The following is a 21,257-nucleotide window of genomic DNA, read 5'->3' as shown; positions in this document are numbered from 1 at the left end:
AGTATTCACACCCCTTGACTTTTTCCACATTTTGTTGTGTTACAGCCTGAATTTAAAACTGATTAAATTGGGATTTTGTGTCAATAATCTACACACAATACCCCATAATGTCAAGGTGGAATGATGTTTTTCTAAATGTTTGCAAATTAACACAAAATTAACAGTTCAAATGTCTTGAGTCAATAAGTATTCAACACCTTTGTTATGGCAAGCCTAAATAAGCTCAGGAGTAAAAATGTGCTTAAGAAGTCACATAATAAATTGCATGGATTCACTCTGTGTGCAATAATAGTGTTTAACAAGATTTTTTGAATGACTACCCCATCTCTGTACCCCACACATACAAGTATCTGTAAGGTCCCTCAGTTGAACAGTGAATTTCAAACACAGATGCAACGCCAAAGACTATGGAGGTTTTCCAATGCCTCACAAAGGGCACCTATTGGTAGATGGGTAAAAAAAAAAGAGCAGACATTAAATATCCCTTTGAGCATGGTGAAGTTATTAATTACACTTTGGATGGTGAATCAATACACCCAGTCACTACAAAGATACAGGTGTCCTCCCTAACTCAGTTGCCGGAGAGAAAGGAAACTGCTCAGGGATTTCACCATGAAGCCAACGGTGACTTTAAAACAGTTACAGTTTAATGGCTGTTATAGGAAAAAACTGAGGATGGATCAACAACTCTGTAGTTACTCCAAAATACTAACCTAAATGACAGAGTGAATAGAAGTGACAATGAAATACATTTTTATTTCACTTTGTAACAACAAAATGTGGAAAAAGTAAAGTGGTGTGAATACTTTCTGAAGGCACTGTATACGTGTATGTGTGCCAGGCTCTGGGCTCCCACCATTCAGCGCTCCAGTCTGCTTATCAAACCCACTCTCTACCCAGAAGCCTCAGAACGCAGAAGCCTTTCCTCCATTTGTTTTTCTTTCGCTTTCTGAAAAGAGGGAGGAAAGAGGGAGGGGTGGGGGTGGGCGACAGGGGCTCTATGGCTGGCTTATTGGAGTGTGTGTGTGTGTGTGTGTGTGTGTGTGTGTGTGTGTGTGTGTGTGTGTGTGTGTGTGTGTGTGTGTGTGTGTGTGTGTGTGTTAGCAGAGCGATCTAGAAAGTATAAAGTTTGTAGACCCAGACGGAATAGTTTACAGTCCCCTGGCCCAGACTTGACTTGGGGAGTCTGACCTGTAGTAACCCAATAGTTCCTGTACCAGAGCTCGCAGAGTGGCACAGACATCCTACGCTAGTGCGTGGCTGGCGGGGTGTTGTTCTAGATTAGGTCTGCAGCCCAAATGACACCCTATTCCCTATATAGTGCACTACTTCTTACCAGAGCCCTGGGCACCATTTGGGACCCGGGGTGCCTTTTGGGACACAGACTGGGACTGCTAGGCTACTGTGCCCCTGTCTTCCCTCCTCCTCCTCCTGTCTCATACCTAGCTGGCTGGCGGGGGCCAAACAGTGAGACTGAGCTGGGGGCCTGGCTGGCTGAGACTAATAGCAACTACAGGTTTTGTTATTCTAAATCTCTCACACAGACACTTTCCTCGAAGTTCAAACACATGGGATTCATTTCAGCCCTCTGACTCTCTCTCGCTCTCTACATATTGAGGTCTGAGAGGGAGACTCAGAAGTCTGTTGGTGAAAATCAGAATGGGAGAGGAAAACACGATGTAAAAGCTGATTTCCTGACTGTGGCTCTGTCTGCCCACTGAGGGAAACGGCAGAGAGACCAGGCTCTGAAAACACGCACACATACACACTGCTGTCTTCATTGCCTTCAATAAACTGGTATATCTGAAGTATTGGCACGGCGTCAGGTGCCAATACACAGACACACGGCTGTGTTTTTAACTCCCAGCAGGAGCCGCTCCACAGGGCAATGTGTTAGCTAGCTTGTTTCCTGTAGGCTGGAGCTTGCCCTCCCTCCCTCTCCATCCGTGTCTCTGCATCTCGCTCTCAGTGAGTCGTCAGTACTGCGGTGAGGCTCTCTGTTCTGGTCAGGACACAGCAGGACGTTGAAAACACATCAGCAGCAGAGAGGAGAAACGTCAAAACACAATCCATCTTGAGGAGGTAATCAAATTGAAAAATAGAACCGAAATAGACCATAAATGTGACCGGCCGGGGGAGAAAAAAATGGAATTCCATATGCATCTGATTTGTCTGACAGAAGGAGCGGTGCGAGCCAACAGACTACAGTACTGAACAGTGTCCTCCTAACTGTAGTGTACATTACAGTCTATAGCTTCAGCCTGCACGCACTAAAACCTTACAGAAACATCCCTATACTTCCTAATGTGTGAGTTTCTTACACAGTGGCAACCCAATGTTGTCTTGTGTAAAACACACATTAGGGATGACAAACCCTTCAGTCCTGGTATAGGCCTAGATGGTAGACAAAGTGGCATCCACTATTACTGTAGAGCTGTGCCGAAGGTCGGGAACGGCCTTTACAACACACACATCCGTAATCATGAAGACACACACAGGTAGTCGCACACACACACACACAAACACACACAAAATGAGCCAAGCCTGCTAAGACAAAACAAAAAATGTCAAAGTAAGAGAGATATAAACATGCCCATGTTAGAGGAATCTTTTCACCTGGCTGGCAGTCTGTGTTTCTCTGAGTACGGAAACTAAAACCTAAGGCTGGCACCCAGGCCATAGCTACATCTACAGTGCATTCGGAAAGTATTCAGATCCCTTGACTGTTTTCAATTGATTAAATACATTTTTTTCCCCCTCATCAACCAACACACAATACCCCATAATGACAAAGCGAAAACAGGTTCAGAAAGTTTTGCAAATGTATAAATTTAAAATAAAAAAAAACAGAAATGCCTTATTTACATAAGTATTCAGACTCTTTGCTATGAGACTCAAAATTGAGCTCAGGTGCATCCTGTTTCCATTGATCATCCTTGAGATGTTTCTACAACTCGATTGTAGTTCACCTGTGGTCAATTCCATTGATTGGACATGATTTGGTAAGGCACACACCTGTTTATATAAGGTCCCACAGCTGACAGTGCATGTCAGAGCTGAAATCAAGCCATGTCGAAGGAATTGTCAAAGAGCTCCGAGACAGGATTGTGTCAAGGCACAGATATGGGGAAGGGTACCAAAACATTTCAGCAGCTCTGAAGGCCTCCATCATTCTTAAATGAAAGAAGTTCGTAACCATCAAGACTGTTCCTAGAGCTGGTCGCCCGGCCAAACTGAACAATCAGGGGAGAAGGGCCTTGGTCAGGGGGGTGACCAAGAAACCGATGGTCAGTCTGACAGAGCTCTAGAGTTCCTCTGTCGAGATGGGAGACCCTTCCAGAAGGACAACCATCTCTGCAGCACTCCACCAATCAGGCCTTTATGGTAGAGTGGCCAGACGGAAGCCACTCCCGAGTAAAGGTACATGACAGCCTGCTTGGAGTTTGCCAAAAGGCACCTAAAGACTCTGAGACCATGAGAAACAAGATTCTCTGGTTTAACGAAACCAAGATTGAACTCTTTGGCCTGAATGTCACGTCTGGAGGAAACCTGGCACCATCTCTATCTACAGTGAAGCATGGTTGTGGCAGCGGGACAAGTTTCTGAATCCTTGAGTGGCCCAGACAGAGCCTGACCTTGAACCCAATTGAATATCTTTGGAGAGATCTGAAAATAGCGGCGCAGCAACGCTCCCCATCCAACCTGACAGAGCTTGAGAGGATCTGCAGAGAAGAATAGGAGAAACTCCCCAAATATAGGTGTGCCAAGCTTGTAGCGTCATACCCAAGAAGACTCGAGGCTGTAATCGCTGCCAAAGGTGCTTCAACAAAGTACTGAGTAAAGGGTCTGAATACTTATGTAAATGTGATCGTTTTTTTCATTTGATAAATTTGCGAACATTTCTAAAACCCAGTTTTTGCTTTGTCATTATGGGGTATTGTGTGCAGATTGATGAGGGAAAAAATAGACTTAATCCGGTTTAGAAAAAGGCTGTAACGAATCAAAATGTGGAAAAAGTCAAGGGGTCTGAATACTTTCCGAATGCACTGTATGTAATCTAGAGCAGTCAGAGTGTGTTGGTCCACTGTATGAAGTTCAGCAGTGTGTCAAGTCGTTAAGGAGCAGCTCCTCGGGCCTGTGTTATGACTGGCCATTAACAGACATAACATATCTGTTACAGGATGGGGGGGGGGGTGGATGGATGGTGGATGGGCTGCTCTGGCTGGCCCACTAAGACTGGTAACAACAGTAGGGCTCGTCCTGAATGGCACCCTATTCCATCAATGTCATGACGTTGAATCAACGTGGAAAACTGGTTGGATCTGCAAAAAGTCCTTGACGTAAGGGCATTTCGTGTTTTTATCCCCAACTTTTAACCTAAATCCAATGACATGGTGACATTTTTTGTTGATTTCAGGTTGAATTCACGTTAGTTGACAACTCATCCAAATGTAAATCAAAACTAGATGTTGAACTGACTTCTGTGCCCAGTGGGACACTTTGCTTAGGACTTATTGCAAGTAAGGCTGTTCCCGACTAAAGAAAAATCTTGGTTGATCGAGAGTCGTCCTGACAGACCGTGTGTTTGAATAAAATCAACTACATATGCACTGAGCTTGTTTGATTAAATAATGGAGACACAAAAATGACTCAAGAAAGAACCCGATGGTCACACTGTGTTAAAACTAGTAGCGAGACCTGCGTGCATATTATGTGTGACAAAAAGGTGCTGTTAGATTACAGTATTATTTTTCTGCCTGTTGGGAACAGTGTAAACAACACTAAATAAATTGTAAGTAATACCAGTCTGTTCAAATGAAAAACGTTTGTAAAGCCTTTATTACAGCATAGCAAAATCTAAAAATAGCCAAATCTGTGAAATTGCTTTATCCAACATATTGCTGTTATATATTAAAACAAACAAAACAGGCAACAGAAGCAAGATCTGTCTTATTTATGTAGATATTTGTGACTCGTTTCAGGAAACTAGGCGTATGTCGCGGGTCACTACTTCACAGGAGAGCCATTTGAACTAAAACTTATTTTTTTATCATAATGTGTTTTTTGGGCAGAAATGCATTCTGGAACATGTGAACTTTCATGTGCCTTAATAACAAATGTGTATGCCATCTGTAAATACGAATACAATTGTTCAATTATGAGCCTAGTTGGTTTAGCCACAGAAAAAGCCAGCAACCTTCCCGCTAGCTATGATTGGCTGAGATAATGAATGGCTGGACATGCCGAGACAGGAGTTCGGATTGGTCTGCCTTATAGCACTCTTCTGTCTTTTTGAGCTGGTCAGTATATGTAGGTAATCCTGTTTTTTTAAATATATATTGTGTAGTAGAACTGCATAAGTGTTGCTCTCCATAATCATGATTTGGGATTATGGTTCATTGTTTAGCTAGCTACATGTCTTAACAAAAGACTCCACTATGTAAGTATTAATTTCAATAGAATGTCACTGCTAGCTACATTTTCAGATATTACACGTTTCCAATTTGGCAGAAAGTCATTTTCATTTCAAGTTAAAGTGTAAAGTGTACTGTTAGCTAGCTAGCTAACATTAGCTGGCTGGCTCGCTAGCTAACGTTACGTGTATGATCTTATTATTTGGATCTCAGAGCCATTTTCTTTGCTCGTTATAACCTGGTTGGTTAGCTACCTGCAGATTAATGCAGGGTAGTAATGTCATGAGTTCGAATTATGGTTCATTGTTTACCTAGCGAGCTAGCGACATGTTAACAGAAGACTCCACTTTGCAAGTAACCATTTCAATAGAATGGCACTGCGACAACTGTTGATAGACGTAGCTGGTAAATTCACTCTGAATAACTGACGAAATTTACGAACGCTCAAAACCTGTTAAATATGGCCGGTGTCAGTAAACCATGACAACAACAAAAAAAAGTCAATTGTTGCAAGCTCTGGATAACATGAAAACAACCTAACCAGTTCTGCTAGGGCGAGTAAAATGGTCAGTGAGCTGTTCTCTCATTTGTGTCTGGAAGTACACAAACGTTAGCCAGTTAGCTTGGGTGCTTGACTGCTGTTGTTAGGACCGAACGCTCAGATCAACCCTTAAAGAGAGTTTGTATCGCAACTAAAGTTGCATAAATAACTCTAAATGAAGCATATAGGAGGAACTGTTTCTTTGTTAAACACTCAACAGAGAATAGTCGCATGTGTGAACTTCCTCGTAAATCATTTGGGGAACAATATCCTTTATTTTATTCAGCTATGTTCTATTGTATTCTTCTTACCATAAAATAATGCCACAGGATTATAAGCAAATATTGCCTGCTAAATTAACTAGTGTAGCCCACAGCCATATGGCATAGCCAGATCAGGGTCTAACATAAGGACGACTCAGAATATGCTATTCTGTTCTTCTGAAATAGGGTACATTTTCTTCAAATCTGAGTCGTCCTGTAGGCTATATTAAATGGATTTATTAAACTTTTTCAAATGTAGATGTTCCAAAAGGTCCACATCATTGGCTTGTAGGCTATGTGTGGAAGCCCGGAGATGCTAAATGTCTGGGATATTTTATGTTAATTAACGGCCAATTACCTTGAGACCGGCAGTCATTTGCATGACAATCACTGGCTGACAAAATATCATGACCGCCAGAACGCTAAACATAACGTACCATCCTTTGTCGTCGTCCTCTGCCAGCTCCTCAGGGGCCTCCTCAGGGGCCTCGGAGGTCTCAGTGATGGCTGAAGACAGCTTGGACTTGAATCGGTCCAGCAGCGCCATTGTCTACAAGACAATCAGCTTAACGGTCACTGGGAGATCTGGGTCACTAACAAAACAAAATCTTAAGATCTAACGCTCATCTAAGTCTCAGACTTTCACCTCAACCCCCTGTTGTATCAAGAAGAAAAATGCACTGCTGGTAATTTATATGCGTTTGACTGAAAGACGTCATCATTAATGTCATCAACACTCTATAATCCCAGAGCTCCAACTGACCTCAATGAGGACCAGTACGGAAATGTACGCACTAAATACTGAAAGTGGCTCTGGATAAGAGCGTCTGCTAAATGACTCAAATGTAATATGTGTAGAAAGTAAATGACAACTGACACAGTTTTGAGTAATGACTCCTCTGTTACCTGTGCTTCTCTGCTGGATCCCTTCTTCAGTTTCTGTTTCCTCATGTCTTCATATTTCTTCTTGCCCTCCAGGTACTCCGCCACTGCCTCGCTGCCTGGCTTCTTCTCTTCTATAGGGACGCAGTAAGGTACTAGTTAGTTAACAGTCAGTTAATTGTTAGTTAATCGTCGGTTAGCAAACTTGGATATACTAAGGCATTGGCCCCGCTGTCTGTCTGACTTTTTGTCTTCTACAGGAAGTTAATACAGTTAGTTATTTAGCAGTTAATTTACAGTTAGCCTAGTTAATGTATCACATTAAGCAGTGACAATATCAAAAAACACTATCAGACACAATGCAGAGGAAAAAACATCCAACATGTAAAAACCATCTGAAGCGCTGCCTCGTCATTAGTAAGATCAGCTCAGAGAGAGGGACCCGTCATCGGGTCAGAGTGACAAAAACAAACTGAATTGAGCTGATTTGAGGGAAAGATCCACTACTGCATGGCTAACAGATCCAGCAGGATGACTGATGGGCTCAAAGTTTAACAAGGAAACCCCTTTCTTTCTGCCATGAGACCCCTCTCTTTCTGCTCTGCGTAAGAGCCAGCCACAACCAACATATTGTAAATGTTCCCAATGCAAAACAAAAAAAAAGCTGAATTCTTCAACTTCAGCCTTGAGACTGGATGGAGACTGCTCAGGGAAAGTATACCTCTGGGCAAGGAGCGTTTAAATGAGAAAACCAAGTGGCTCTACATTTTTGTCTCAAATAAGTGAATATACCATGTATTATTGAAGCACAACAATACTTACAGAAGCACAGTAGTAGGTCTACTTAATACTTTCATTCATTATCTGGACACTGAAATTAACCGTAGTAATTTTCCAAGTGAGGATACAGAATACAACATCAAAACACTGTAGAATGTAGTGCCCTTAATCCATCACCATATTTTACATTAGGTATGGGGTTCTTTTCTGCTAATGCATCCTTATTTTGACACCAAACCCATCACTAGTGTGGTGACCAAAGAGCTCTATTTTCATGTCATCTGACCATAGCACCGGTTCCAATCCAAGTGCCAATGCCGTCTTTGGCCACACACACCACTGGTGGGTTTGGGGTTGAAATAAGCATGCATAAGCAGAAAAGAACCCCATACATACTGTAAAATATGGTGGTTGATCTTTAATGTCCTGAGGCCCTTGTTAAGGTCAACGTCATCATGAGCTTTACCCAGTACCAGGACATTTTTGCCCAAAACATGGTTGCCTCTGCCTGGAGGCTGAAACTTGGCCGCAAGTGGATCTTCCAGCAATAACCCCCATCACATATCACAATTCCTAAAGAAATGGTTAATTGATCCCAAAATCAACATTTTGCAGTGGCCATCTCTGTCACACCCTGATCTGTTTCATCTGTCTTTGTGCTCGTCTCCACCCCCCTCCAGGTGTCGCCCGTCTTCCCCATTATCCCCTGTGTATTTATACTTGTGTTCTCTGTTTGTCTGTTGCCAGTTCATCTTATCTTGTCAGGTCTTACCAGCATTCTTTCCCGCCTTCCTGTTTCTCTAGTTCTGTTTCCTAGTTTTTCCCGGTTCTGACCTTTCTGCCTGCCCTGACCCTGAGCCTGCCTTCCGTCCTGTACCTGCCTGACTCTGACCTGATCACGAACCTCTGCCTGCCCTGTGTTTCTAATAAATCATCTGAGAACTGTACTATCCGCCTCCCATGTCTACATATGGGTCATCTCCTGAGTCGCGATAATCTCAGTCTGCGGACTTGAACACTACTGAAAACCTGTGGTTTGAATTGAAGAGGGCAGTCCATAAGCGCAGACAAAGGATATCAAGGATATGGAAAGATTCTGTATGGAGGAATGGACTAAGATCCCTCCCAATGTGTTCTCCAATCTCATGAAACATTTTAGAAAAAGGCTCAGTGCCATTATCCTCGCAAGGTGAGGTATTGAAAGGTATTGAAAACAGGGGTGTCAATAATCCCCCCCCCCCACATTAAAAATACATCTATTTCTCTGAGCAATTGTATTAGTATAAAATATTATAATTTTCCAATTTTTGAAGCATACAATATAGCTTAGTATTTGTATTATTTGTTTTATACAAACCTTATTTGCTCATTTCTATCAAGGGTGCCAATAATTTTGGACCTGACTGTTGACTGACGGTCTTCCCTGTGGCTCAGTTGGTAGAGCATGGTGTTTGCAACGCCAGGGGGGGCCAGTACAAAAAATAAAATTAAAATTAAAAAAATGTATGAAATGTATGTATTCACTACTGTAAGTCGCTCTGGATAAGAGCGTCTGCTAAATGACTAAAATGTAAATGTAGATCATGGATCAAAGCGTTCCAACACTGTTTCCATACTAGGTCAAATTCCATATGCAGGCCCTGGGAGTGAAGGAGAATCTCCAAGCAATTCTATAAGCTAAAGTGGGCAATCCACAGTTGAAACAATAAGCTGAGGGATGGGACTGAAGAAATGTAACCACTCTCAAATTCATATACAAAGCTATGGATGCAAGGACTGATCATCCATGATATCAAAATGATAGTTTAACAATGTTTTAAGGCTATATAGTATGCTTACATTTACTTTATTGACAAACATTGGAATAAAACAAGCTTCTATTTGGGGTTCTGATGGGGTATGACAGTTGCTCATGAGGAATTTATTAGCAGTGATGTAAAGTACTATCTTTAGCAGTGGTGTAAAGTACTTCAGTAGTTTTTGGGGGTATCTGTACTTTACTATTTATATATTTGACAACTTTTACTTTTATTTCACTACATTCCTAAAGAAAATTATCTACTTTTTCTCCATACATTTTCCCTGACACCCAAATGGTCCAATTCAAGCACTACTTCTCAATAGCACATCCCTGGTCATCCCTCCTGCATCTGATCTGGCAGACTCACTAAACACAAATGCTTAATTGCAAATTAAATAAAGACAATTGTGCCGGCTGGTTTGCGGAATATAAGGAATTTGAAATGATTTATACTTTTACTTTTGATACTTCAGTACATTTTCCTTTTGATACTTAAGTTTATTTAAAACCAAATACTTTTAGACTTTTACTCAAGTAGTATTTTACTTCCCCTTTTTGAGTCATTTTTTATATTGGTGTCATTAATTAATTAAGTATGACAATTGGGTACTATAAGTTATATTCTTCAATAATCAAATGGGTACATATCATTAATTTGTTCTTCCAATGGTTCATGTCTTTGCTTTGACATGTTTGTGGAAATGAACCGTTCCCGACATGAAATAATTTGAAAGCTTTGCTGACTTATGTGACTGACTGGGGAGGTGAAGTGCAAGGCAAGCATAAGCAGGGTTCTGCCAAAGGTGCTTCAACAAAGTATTGACTCAGGGGTGTGAATAATGAGATATTTCCGTTTCATTTCATTTTCAAGAAATTTGCACAAATGTTTAAAAACATGTTTTCACTTTGTCATGATGGGGTATTGTGTGTAGATGGGTGAGCAACTAGTTCATCTGCACACTTATTTCCACAACAGCCCTCTGATGTCACAGACTGAGATGGCAGGCAGGCAGCCTCAGTCACCTGGCTTCTGGAGTTATGGTAACTCTGACTAGCGGGTCCCCAGGCCCCGACAAGACAGGACACACAGAGGGGACAAAACAAACAACGTAACGCGTCACGGACATACCTCCTGCGTCTGGGCCTGTCATCTATTAAGAGCTGCCATAGTACTGTATGAACGCTGCTGGCTGGAACACTGGGCCATTGTCTGAAAGAGGCTGGTATGTTTGCGACTTGATCATCCAGAGGGGAGAAATGGTATTCAGCACGTATTACACAAGTATGAGGCCTATTCTTCAGAGCAATTTTTAAAAACTAGCTCATCTTGAGATCATGATACTGTAACTGTACTTTACCTTTCACTACTTGGTGTGTATGGCCAGTGGGATTTTAGCATGTAAATCTAGGTGGGGCCCAAAAAATATGTGAGATGCACGCCAGCAAAGCCACTACACAACACTAAACATTAAATTAATTGCACTATATAACGGTGACAAATGGTGCCCACAAACTGTTAGGGCGTACATAAAGCTGTCCCAGCAGCAATTCCAACACCTTACCACTGCTACACCTGGCTATTAGCGGAGCCTTGTCTGGCAGCAAAACAGTTCATTCAGCCTCATTTACTGCCTTTTAAAAAAAACATAGCTGATATGGCTGATTTGCTTAAACAAATGTACATCTCAATTGTCAGTAGAAACCACAAACTATGGCATAAGGGGACGACGAGCGCATAAGAGGCAATCCGTCATTTCGATTAAGACATTAATGAGCGAGCTAGGACGGACATAGTCAATATAACTATTTGTTTAGCACTTTTGAAATGTACAGCAACAGAATTTCTCTAAAACAGGTTATAGGCTACATGTGCACAACCAAGTCAGAACAGTAGGCGAAATTAAGAGGGGTAAATAGACCAATTTATTAGGGTGAGGTACATGGGCTACTAACATCTTACTACACAACACACACTTAGTATTACTTTCTGAGCTACAGTATACATATCTCCCTGGCATATTACATAATTTATGCTGCAGCATACAATACATTTTTGGACCTTGTTGTGCTGTGCTCACTTGAACAGGAAGGTGGCACGGCGGTCCTTCGTGGACAAATTGTGTAATGAAAGTATGGCATTCTCTGGATTTATGGTGCTTTCAAGACAACTGGGAACTCTAGGGGGAAAAAAACGAGGTTGAATAATGACGTCAGTGATTTTCAGGTCGTAGCTCTAGAAAGAGGCCAGAGTTCCCGATTTACAATTCCGAGTTGGATGACTGTTCGAAACGTATTTCCCAGTCGGAGCTTGTTTTTTCCGGAATTCCCAGTTAACTTGACTTCATTGAGTTCAAGACTTCGCAGATCCGAGTTAACAGTTGTTTGTTTGCACAAATCATGCTTCATTGACCGCAAGGCCAATGTTGAATGTTTACCATTTTAAACTAGGATAAGAGCCCCTTAATCCCAGATTTGGGACCACACAGCCACTGTCACTGATTCCTTCCAAACAAATCATTGTTGAATTTGCGATTTCCAACTTGTTGTGTAATGTTTATGTCCAATGGCCGATGAGCACCGATAAGTTATATCTATCATTTCTCTTCATTATTTCTCTTCATATGACAAGGATTAAAAAGGATTTGCCAGTAGATTGTCGACTTGATTCATGATGATGACTGCTAGCTTGCTAGCTAAGATTCTGAAAGTATGATGTTGACATGATCAGTCCAATCAAAGCTACTGTACATATAACGTGATATGACATTTTATCTGTCGCCAATGACATTCAGCCTTCTTGGATGGGCACTTCTAATGTAACTCTATGGCAGCACCCAAGGGACTAGAATTTTAGAGCTCTACCCTTAGACTTGACGGTGAAGTAGTGTCCCCATGAGTGACAGAACACTGAGCCAATCACGGCGCAATGCTCCGTATTTCCTGCTGGCTTGCCCCACCACCACATAAAGCACTGAGTTAGGCTGAAACACCTGCATTTTGTAGCTGCCTTACTCAAGAAAGCAAAAAAGAGACCATGTTTGTATGTGGCTTTATTAACTCAATGATATATATTTTTTTACATTGTTTGCAAACTGATATGTGAAACGTATTAATGCCAAAATAACATGCAAAACAGGCAAGCCCCCCTTTAACGAGAATGACGATCCCGACGCGAACGATATACTGCTTTCTCGGGAACATGCCCAGATCCCCGTGAAGAGGAGGCGGAGAAAAAAGGGCCAGAGGGCAGGCTGCCTTCTGAGAATTCGTAGGCGATCGAATAAACCCCCACTTCCTTCCATTCTGCTAGTAAACGCGCAATCTTTGGAAAATAAAATCGATGACCTACACGCAAGATTAAATTACCAAAAGGGACATTCAAAACTAATATCTTAAGCTTCACAGAGTCGTGGCTGAACGACGACATGATCAACATACAGCTGGCTGGTTAAACGCTGTATCGGCAGGATAGAATAGCGGCGTCTGGTAAGCCAAGGGGCGGCTGACTATGTATTTTTGTAAATAACAGCTGGTGCACGATATCAAAGGAAGTCTCGAGCTATCGCTCGCCTGAGGTAGAGCATCTCATGATAAGCTGTTTACATACCACCACAGTCAGAGGCTGGAACTAAGACAGCATTGAATGAGCTGTATTCCGCCATAAGCAAACAAGAAAACTCTTACCCAGAGGCGGCGCTCCTAGTAGCCGGGGACTTTAATGCAGGGAAACTTAAATACATTTTACCAAATTTCTATCAGCATGTTAAATGTGCAACCAGAGGAGAAAAAACAAACAAACAACAACAACAAAAAACTCTGGACCACCTTTACTCTCCACACACACAGACGCATACAAAGCTCTCCCTCGCCCTCCATTTGGTAAATCTGACCATAATTCTATCCTCCTGATTCCTGCTTACAAGCTAAAAATTAAAGCAGGAAGCACCAGTGACTAGATCAATAGAAAAGTAGTCAGAGGAAGCAGATGCTAAGATACAGGACTGTTTTGCTAGCACAGACTGGAATATGTTCCGGGATTCCTCCGATGGCATTGAGGAGTACACCACATCAGTCATTGGCTTCATCAATAAGTGCATTGATGATGTCCCCCCCACAGTGACCGTATACACGTATCCCAACCAGAAGCCATGGATTACAGGCAATATCCTCACTGAGCTAAAAGGCTAGAGCTGCCGCTTTCAAGGAGCGGGACTCTAACCCGGAAGCTTATAAGAAATCCCGCTATGCCCTCTGACGAACCATCAAACAGGCAAAGCGTCAATACAGGACTAAGATCGAATCGTACTACACCGGCTCTGATGTTCGCAGGATGTGGCAGGGCTTGCAAACCATTGCAGACTACAAAGGGAAGCACAGCAAAGATCTGCCCAGTGACACGTGCCTACCAGATGAGCTAAACTACTTCTATGCTCGCTTCGAGGCAAATAACACTGAAACATCAGTGTTCAAAATTGTGAAAGACTCCAGCCTCCTTAGTCATAGACTGTTCTCTCTTCTATCGCACGGCAAGCGGTACCAAGTCAAGGTCCAAGAGGCTTCTAAGCAGCTTCTACCCCTAAGCCATAAGACTCCTGAACACCTAATCAAATGGCTACCCAGACTATTTGCATTGCTCCCCCTCCCCCTCTTTTACACTGCTGCTAGTCTCTGTTGTCATCATCTATGCATAGTCACTTTAATAACTCTACCTACATGTACATATTACCTCAACTAACCAGTGCCCCTGCACATTGACCCTGTACTGGTACCCCCCCCTGTATATAGTCTCGCTTTTTTAACTCTTTACTTCTTATACGTATTTTTTTAAACTGCATTGTTGGTTAGGGGCTCGTGAGTGAACATTTCACTGTAAGGTCCACACCTGTTGTATTCGGCGCATGTGATTAATCAAATTTGATTTGTCATTGCATATTTAGTTGGGTGTTGCTAAGGCAGTTCAGATATTTACCATGTTTGTAACGTTTATAGAGTCATACATTTCAATGTGAGTCATGCTACTGCTAGTCAGTTCAGCCAAGATGTTAGTTAGTAATGCTAGCTCGTTAGGCCTGGTGTAGCTCACACATATTAGTCTGTTCATATTGTCTGTATTAGTGGAGGCTGGTGGGAGGAGCTATAGGAGAATGGAATCAATGGAATGGTACCAAACCCATCAAACACGTTGGACTCCGTTCCATTGATTACAATGAGCCCTTCCTCCTATAGCTCCTCCCACCAGCCTCCTCTGGTCTGTATATGCTCATAGTCATGTTTATGGACATGTGGCCTAATTTAGCCTGTAGCTTTCCTTGTGGCCAGTTACTATTTCATCTTGGTCGTGGTCTTGTGCGCATGCGCAGACCCTAGTTAAAACTGCAGTCACATTTCACTTGCTAGTCCAGCTACTTTCTTTCTCATTACATTGTTGCTTATCAGCAGTCATTCTCTGTTGTGTACATTAATTCGCCTGTATGCTGAATTGTATCTAGTCCTATAATTGTGGTATTACTGTCTGGTCATTATAGTAATGCACAGGCATGTTATCACTGTATCCTACCTGGTATAAGCTATTCCCTAGCACTCATACAACATTATGCAGTATGTGCATGTGCATTATGTCTAGCTGACTAAACTCAACTCCATGGTGAAGGAAGTTTGATGAACTCCACCAAAGGAGTTGAGCAGAGAATAGGCTTTGTGGAAATCATCTCCGACTACATCGATTCGTCCAAGGTCACCTACATGATATCTTGCCTATGAGGTATTTAGGCCACGAATACTCCATGATGATTGGAGGAATCATCGGAATCCCCTAGCAAAGACTGGGGCCACACTCTCTCACTCTCCACAGTCCAGACCTCTTCCCCAGAGTCAACATGGAAGTCTGCTCTGCTGCTCGGGGTGCAAATCTTTCCCTTTGATTTACGATCGCAAGAAGTGATCCCTTTCCATCTTTCCCGTTCACCCCTTGCACTCTGCCCCCTAGCAGCAGCCCGGGACTTGCAGGATGCTGAATGATGATTCCCTTGGGCACTAACACAAGGAACACACGTCGCCCTCTCCAGCTGTTGTCACTAACTACTATCTTTGAGTTTGATGGCCATTCTAACTACATTCTTCCCCCTAGCTATCACCTGGGCCAGAGAGAGCTACAAATCACAGGCCTGATGTGGTAACTGGGAGGGGGGGGGGGGGGGGGGTGTTGTGAATGACAGACTCCTCTTTGTTAGGGGAGGAAGCTCCTCTATTTCTCTTTTCCTCTTTATCCAATCAACGATTGTTCAAGACGAATCAGAGGAGCATCGCTTTCAAAGGCCTGAAGCAGTCAAAGCAGTGTCAAAAGAAACCCTGTTTCTCGTCGATCAACACACTCATCAGAAATAGTTCCGAAAATGTGTGTTGTGAAGCCGCCTACTCCTCCCTCTTTCTATCCATCATAGTCATTGCCGTCACAACAATAAAATAATGCAGATTCCAGCTGTGAACCGAGTGATGTGGATCTGAGTTTCCTACATATTGCCTCCCAAAGAGGTCACAACAGGGAAACCCAAGAACACCACTATATCGTCGCTGAACCTTAATTTCCTTCCAAACAGACATTTTGAAATTAAGGTTTCTGTCAGTTTCTTTTTGCTCAATGATTAGCCATGTCCTCTGACATAATTTGGCTTAATAACTTTGACAAATAAATGTGTAAATCTCCATTTGAATGTATTCTTCGAAAGGCCAAAAGAAATTACAACACAATCCTTGACTCAACAGCCAAATTCAATCCCATTCCTAAATATTAGAAATTCTCGAATGAAGCCACACGATTCATAAAATGTCGAACTGAACTGCCTTTGTCAGAAACGTGAACTGATATTTTGGAGAAAAAAAATAAACCTAACTGCAACATATAATCATAAGTCAATTGACATTTCAAAGATCAGTCTTTGTTTCTTCCACATCAACAATTTGACTGACAAGGCGCCATTGAAATAAAACACCCTGTGCACACAGGCATAACCTGTATAAATAACTTGGAGTGGTAGAAAGAATGTTGCCACATCATTGAGGGTGGGTATAAAATGGACAGTGTTTTCAGCCTGTCTTTCTTATTTTTGGCTCTCAGAACCAACACTTATGCCAAGAAAGAGAAAACCAGACTAGAAGAACATGCTATAATTTATGTCTTGAAAATGGAAGCGATGTCTGTCGAAAATAATAACTCGAAAGGTAACTCAAATGTCTCTTTTAGCTCTCTGCTGGGTGAGTTCTGAGGTGACAATTGGCTTTTTCCCCTGATTAAGTTGCCGCATGCCAAGTTAGTGGGTAGTGGCTGCTGCTGTTGTTAGCGCATGGTGGAGGAATATGTTTGCTTCTGGGACTGAGCACAAAGATGTGTATAGCCTGTGTGGACATAGGAAGCCCAGGGGGACCAGATTCAAGGGCTGCTGCAAGAAACCAAATGATGAAATCAGTTCCCAGCAAACAGGGGACGTCCTGAGGACATCCGGCAACGTTCCCATTAGGTCCCTTAAGGGTTTCGGTGCGACGTTATCCCATTGACGTTCTAAGAACATTGCATGATGGTCCCAAAGGGAACGTTCTCTGGTGGACCTTTGTCTAGTTCCCTGTAAGTAACCAGGACCTCACTGAGGACCATGTCAGGAACTTTTTAGGACGTTCTCAAGACTTTCCTTTTACTAGTCCTTAGGTTGTCACGTGATGGTCCCAAGGGAACATTCTCTGGGGAACCTTTTCATATTTCCCGGTTTGTCCTTGGGACGTTTTTAGGACGTTGTGTCATGGTCCCCTGAAGGTCCCCCGAACGTTCTTGGGAATTTGTGTCATGGTCCCCTGAAGGTCCCGCGAACGTTCTTGGGACATTGTGTCATGGTCCCCTGGAGGTTTTGTTTAGTTCCTGGTTTGTCCCGGGGATGTTTTTAGGACATTTTTGGGACGTTGTATCATGGTCCCGTGAAGGTCCCCTGAATGTTCTTGGGAAGTTGTGTCATGGTCCCCTGATGGTTTTGTCTAGTTCCCTGTTTGTCCCGGGGACGTGCCCAAGGATGCTTTTAGGACCCTGGAGGTTTTTGTCACATGATGATCCCAGGTGTCCCAAACCATTATAAGTAAAGTAATGAAATGGTATGGGGTTTTTAAGGTAAGTGATATGCTGTTCAGCTAAAACAGTGTAAAGATATTTAATCAACGACAATATGATTACATTTGACATGAACACATGTACGGTCTTTTCAATATGACCCAAAATAGGATTTGAACTCACAACTTCTTGATTTGGGGTATGCTGATCTTTCTGTTGTGCCACAAAGTCTGTATAATTTCCCAGCCTCCCGAGTGGCGCAGTGGTCTAAGGCACTGCATCGCAGTGCTAGCTGTGCCACTAGAGATCCTGGTTCAGGTCCAGGCTGTCGCAGCCGGCCGCGACCGGGAGATCCAGGGGGCGGCGCACAATTGGCCCAGCGTCATCCGGGTTAGGGGAGGCTGGCAGGGATGTTCCTGTCCCATCGCACACATGGACTCCTGTGGCGGGCCGGGCGCAATACACGCTGACACGGTTGCCAGGTGTACGGTGTTTCCTCCGACACATTGGTGCGGCTGGCTTCCGGGTTAAGCGGGCATTGTATCAAGAAGCAGTGTGGCTTGGCTGGGTTGTGTTTCGGAGGACGCATGGCTCTCAACCGTCGCCTCTCCCGAGTCTGTACGGGAGTTGCAGCGATGGGACAGGACTGCAACTACCAATTGGATACCACAAAATTGGGGAGAAAAATGGGTTAAAAAATAAAAATAAATAAAATCTATAGATTCAAAAAAAATTACAATAATTCAGCAGTCCCCTACACATTCATTAATTATAATCCATCACACCACTTAATTACAATAGCAGTGCAGATGGCACTCTTTTGTTATCAGTTATTTCCGACTATTCTCTCATTGATTTAATTGACTTATTTCAGCAATTTGAGGGTTTTCTGTATAGTTGTTTAATGTTGGTGGGGGGAAATATTATTCCGTTTTTATGTTTCTCCTGAATCACTATGATAAATATAATCGTTTTTCTTCAGTGCATTTTTAACAGAGCTGAGATTTACTTTGAAGTACAAAGTGTAGGAAAAGCCCTACAGGTAAAATCAGTCATTGATACAGACGTGGTGGCATAGCAGGAAGATCAGAATCCCGTGAACCAAGACGTGAGTTCAAATCCCATGTGAGGAAATGTTAAATAATAATTACTGTATGAATAAACATATACAATGTAATCATGAATGTCAAAGAGAGTCAAATATGTAAGTTGAAAACACTATGTTAAAAGCACCTTTGGTGTGTTAGTTCCCGGGACCAACTGGGAACTATGCAAAATCTTCAGCGGACCATGACACAACGTCCCAAGAACATACTCTGGGACGTCCCTGGGACCAACCAGGAACTAGACAAAACCTCCAGGGAACCATGACAATAACGTCCTGACAACTTTGGTTGACAATTTCACGGTCCCGTGTGGCTCAGTTGGTAGAGCATAGTGTTTGCAACGCCAGGGTTGTGGGTTCGATTCCCACGGGGGGCCAGTATGGAGAAAACATTTATGAAATGTATGCATTCACTACTGTAAGTCGCTCTGGATAAGAGCGTCTGCTAAATGACTAAAATGTAAATGTAATGTCCTAACGACTCATTATTGTTTGCAGGATTAGTGGCTGGGATCAGATCAGTAGCCTGTCAAAATAGCTTCTACTCATACTTAGAACAATACCTAATTTAGGACAATGCCATACATGGCAATAGGTTTTTAGCTAATTTCAAATACTTTGTGTAAACATTAATTTAATATACAATATTTTCCATTATAAATGACAGCGATAAGTTAAAACGGTTAAAATGGGAATCTTACAGCTAGAAATAGGCAAGGCATTTCAGATCAGAAAAATGTATATGTTTATTATATTCTGACAATTACAAACTCAGTGATTAAACTTCAGGTTCTCGTCTGCTACTAACATTAGCCTAACTGTCCCAGATAGATATGATGGAGCTCCCTTTTCTTGTTTTTTCCTGGTATTTCGTTGGAGATTGCTGAGTACATGGTGAACATGCCTCCTCCAAACGGTCCATGACCTGTCTTGGCCAAGTAGCAGAGGGTGCGTGTTCCAATGACACCCTATTCCCTACATAGTGCACTACTTTTGGCCAGGGCCCTATGGGCTCTGACAAAAGTAGTGCACTATATAGGGTGCCATTTGGGACGCAGTTGGAGAGGACTCCGTCCAAGCACAACATGTGCACAAGCAGGATCAGAATTCCATCCTCTGCAATTTCATTCTCATAAAAAATAGGACAAAGAGGAATCTAGAGCACTTCAGTCTTCTTGTGTGTATTTATCAATAGTGTGTTTGGCAAGCTAAGAAAACAATCTAGATTAGATTTTTTTTTTCTTTCGCAAACCGTTCAGTCACACTTTAATTAATCAAAAGCGCTTAGAAAACATTTGAGGGCAAACGGCTTTGCAAACACACCAGTCTTCTGCTAACAGAAATTCAAAACGTCTATGGGTCTAATGGTCCTGTCCAAATGTCCTCTCTCTATTGAAAGCGTAAAAGAACAATACCCATTTTATTTGCCACATGAATGTGAGGAATGTTGAGCGTATTGAAGTGCACGTCCATGTACGTATGTTTTGGAAGTGATGTCTCTTTGTCTTAATAGCAGACCGGTGAGGTAATGATGATACAGAAACACAAAGTCAGCAAGTTTACCCACTAAATTCCCTTTCCCTAGAGACTACAGTCAAACCTACCACAGCTGCATCTGAGCTTCTTTGGAATTGACCGCTGCTCAGAGGTCAGGCTGTGGGGGGTCAGATTTTTGGCCCCATCGAGGCATTCAATGTGAGGACAGTGACGTACAACAGCCTCCCTATTCAAAGCTGTTAGAAGGTCAAAAGGTTTTCCTGAGCCCACACTAATCCTTAGAGAAAGTAGGGCAGAAACCTGCCTGACCAGGCAGCTTTAGAGAGAGCAGATTTTATTAATAAAACAAGACTTACTGACCTTTACTGGGTCACAGTGATTTAGTTTCTTTAGTAACAGCAAAGTTAAAGTGAAAACAAAATCTGTATCCGAAATGGCAACCTACGCCATATATAGTGCACTAGTTTTGATCAGACCAAATAGGGCTCTGGTGTTTAAAAGAGGTCAGTAAACCATATAGGGCCAGGGTGCGGAACCGGTAAAAAAAAAAAAAATAATAATAATTTTTCAAGGAACAGAACCAGAACAGGGAACGAAAGTGATCTATACCGTTCCGGAAAATAACCGTTATTTTTGAAAGCATGGGATCCAGTTAATAACATTATTTTATGTTCCGGGTATGTTTTTCCAGTTCCAACAAAAAAACGCAACAAAGCGCCAATGCAAAGTCCTGCCTCTGTCAATCAGAAACTTCATCCAGTGTCTGCCTGCCAGCTGAACATCTTTGCCAGTGTGTGTGCGTGTAGGCTACATGCCCCTCCCCCTCCGAAGCACAGCTGTAGCCTACTAATGTTACAAGTTTGATTAAGAATATAGGGAGAGATT

At 42.5% G+C, this 21,257-nt stretch overlaps 1 protein-coding gene across 2 annotated transcripts in view; it reads right to left on the bottom strand.

The window, feature by feature from the left end:
- cwc27 (CWC27 spliceosome associated cyclophilin) overlaps positions 1–21,257 on the bottom strand; it is a 56,397-nt gene that overhangs the window by 5,624 nt on the left and 29,516 nt on the right. For both annotated transcript variants that reach the window (XM_014126933.3, XM_014126923.3), the window contains exons 12-13: positions 7,125–7,234; positions 6,656–6,768 (exon numbers count right to left, since the gene is read on the bottom strand). In XM_014126933.3, coding sequence (XP_013982408.1) covers positions 6,656–6,768; positions 7,125–7,234 — 223 coding nt within the window. The remainder of the gene's footprint in view (positions 1–6,655; positions 6,769–7,124; positions 7,235–21,257) is intronic.

This window comes from Salmo salar, chromosome 01 (genome assembly GCF_965601325.2).
Source record: "Salmo salar chromosome 01, fSalSal1, whole genome shotgun sequence".
NCBI lineage: Eukaryota > Metazoa > Chordata > Actinopteri > Salmoniformes > Salmonidae > Salmo > Salmo salar.
The sequence above is the reverse complement of the archived record's forward strand: the minus strand, read 5'-3'. Positions and strand labels throughout refer to the sequence as shown.